Genomic DNA, 1,890 nt, shown 5'->3' with positions numbered 1-1,890 from the left:
AAAAAAAAAAAAAAAAAACAAAACAAAACAAAAAAAAAGGTTTAACTTAGAGTGAAGGGAATATTCAATTTACAGACACAAGTCTGGGAAGTCAGGCAGGGCAAATTCTTGTAAGTGAATAACCCCACCTTTCACTGCCATAGACCTTTCTCACTCTGCAAAGCAATTTCAGAATCCCTGACAATATTAGTGTGAAGTGCGCAGGTTGACAAAATCAGCAAAGTGGCTGAGAAAATTCTCAAGGTCACCAGGGCTGCCTCTAAAAGCCAGCTTGTATGACCCTGAAAACAGTGCTCATCTGTCTCACCAGCCCCCACCCCCATTACAAGTCAGATCCAGCTTTATAGGGTTGCAGATGGAGAGAAGGGCTTTGCCCAAGAACACACAATGAGCGGGAGGGAGGCACACCTGGGCTACAATCCAGGAGTCGGACTTCTGGGAGGGACCCTCACACACCAATCTTGGCCAAATTTTGATGGCCTCTCACTACCCCCACTACTGGCAGGGCAGTATTTAGCCTTTAGGCGTGAACTATGTTCACCTCGCAGAATCACTGGGGGTCCATTTGAGCCCCAGCTCAAATACCCACCACATTTTTATATGCTTCCTCGTTTAAGGTGAGCTTCCTCCGGCCAATGAGCGTGACTTTGGAAAATAGGCCCTGCTCCAGGATTTCCTTTAAGAGCGCTCTGCCGGTTTCTCCGCTGGCGCCCAAAATAAAGACAGATTTATTCTGCATCTTGAAGTCTTCTCGAAGCTTGGACAGTGCTTCTGTTTCGGCCATGCTGAGGAAATAACATCGACAGGTGCCTGTCTTAGGGTGTCAGGGGACTGCCCGTCTTTACCCCGAGGAACAAGGGCTGTTTATCTGTTCGGGAAGAGGATATTGTTCTCCGCAGTCTAGGCCCTGGGGAAAGTGCTGACTCACGTGCGGGGCGCGGCTCCCGGGCCATCCCCCGTACCTGAGCCAGCAGACCCATTGGAAGGGGCCCGAGCTGGAGGGTGAGCCCAGATGCCACAAGCTGCTGGCACCACTGGGCATCCCCCACGGTATCCCTGGCCCGGCCAGGAGACCGGGCCCAGCTCGGTCCCATACGCGGAGGGGTTACCTGGGGCTAGCCCCCGGCCCCGGGTCCTCACGACGCAGCAGGAGCAAGGCGGCCACCAGAGCAGCCGCCGCCGCCGCTGCGCTCAGCGCCGCAGGCCCGGCCATCAGAGCATCCCACCTTCCCTTGTCAGCCCGGGGCTTTGGAGGCGACGGAGCCAGTGCCTACCCGGCTTGGTCTTCCGGGTGGCCTCGCTGCGACGCTGCCTCGCCCCGCCCACAGGGGCGGGACCTGAGGACAAACTCCCTGCACCTTCACAGGCGCGGGGAAGGTGACTCTGAGAGCACGTGCGCGGAGCCGCGACCCTTCCTAAGTCAGGAATCTGCAGGACACTCTCCCCGCGTTTTCCCTCACCTGCCGCGCTCAGCTAATAGACTTGCCAGACTTGATCTTCAATGGTCACCCAAACTGGAATGTCAATTGTATATTGGCTATCATCTCAAATTCACCATGTCAAAAACTTAACCCTGCCCACCCAACCACCCCAAATAGGAATAAAACAAACCTATTCCTAGCCTCTCTTGGGTGTCACTATCCCTACATACACATACACACACATATGCACACACAAACACACCTCCTTCCGCCCTGTCAAATCAGAAATCAGACTATCTCCTTTGATTCCTTTTTTTCCTAGCCTTTCCACACTACAGACTCATCAAGTCCTGTTATCCCATCTGCCTTACAAATATTTCTCCCACGTAATTCAAGCTCTCATCATATCTCCCCAGCATAACTGGTCTCCCTGCCCAGGTCCTGGCCTAATTCGGTCTTCTAGATGGTT

The 1,890-nt window shown here is 53.5% G+C and overlaps 1 protein-coding gene across 1 annotated transcript in view; it reads right to left on the bottom strand.

The window, feature by feature from the left end:
• HTATIP2 (HIV-1 Tat interactive protein 2) overlaps positions 1-1,312 on the bottom strand; it is an 18,436-nt gene extending 17,124 nt beyond the window's left edge. Inside the window, exons 1-2 of the mRNA XM_017857862.1 lie at positions 1,110-1,312; positions 590-785 (exon numbers count right to left, since the gene is read on the bottom strand). Of these exons, the coding sequence (XP_017713351.1) occupies positions 590-785; positions 1,110-1,213 (300 nt within the window). The 5' untranslated portion in view covers positions 1,214-1,312. The remainder of the gene's footprint in view (positions 1-589; positions 786-1,109) is intronic.
• Between the last annotated feature and the right edge of the window lie 578 nt (positions 1,313-1,890).

Source organism: Rhinopithecus bieti, unplaced genomic scaffold (genome assembly GCF_001698545.2).
Source record: "Rhinopithecus bieti isolate Rb0 unplaced genomic scaffold, ASM169854v2 scaffold_2350, whole genome shotgun sequence".
Lineage (NCBI taxonomy): Eukaryota > Metazoa > Chordata > Mammalia > Primates > Cercopithecidae > Rhinopithecus > Rhinopithecus bieti.
Note: the sequence above shows the minus strand (reverse complement) of the source record. Positions and strands in the feature narration are given on the sequence as shown.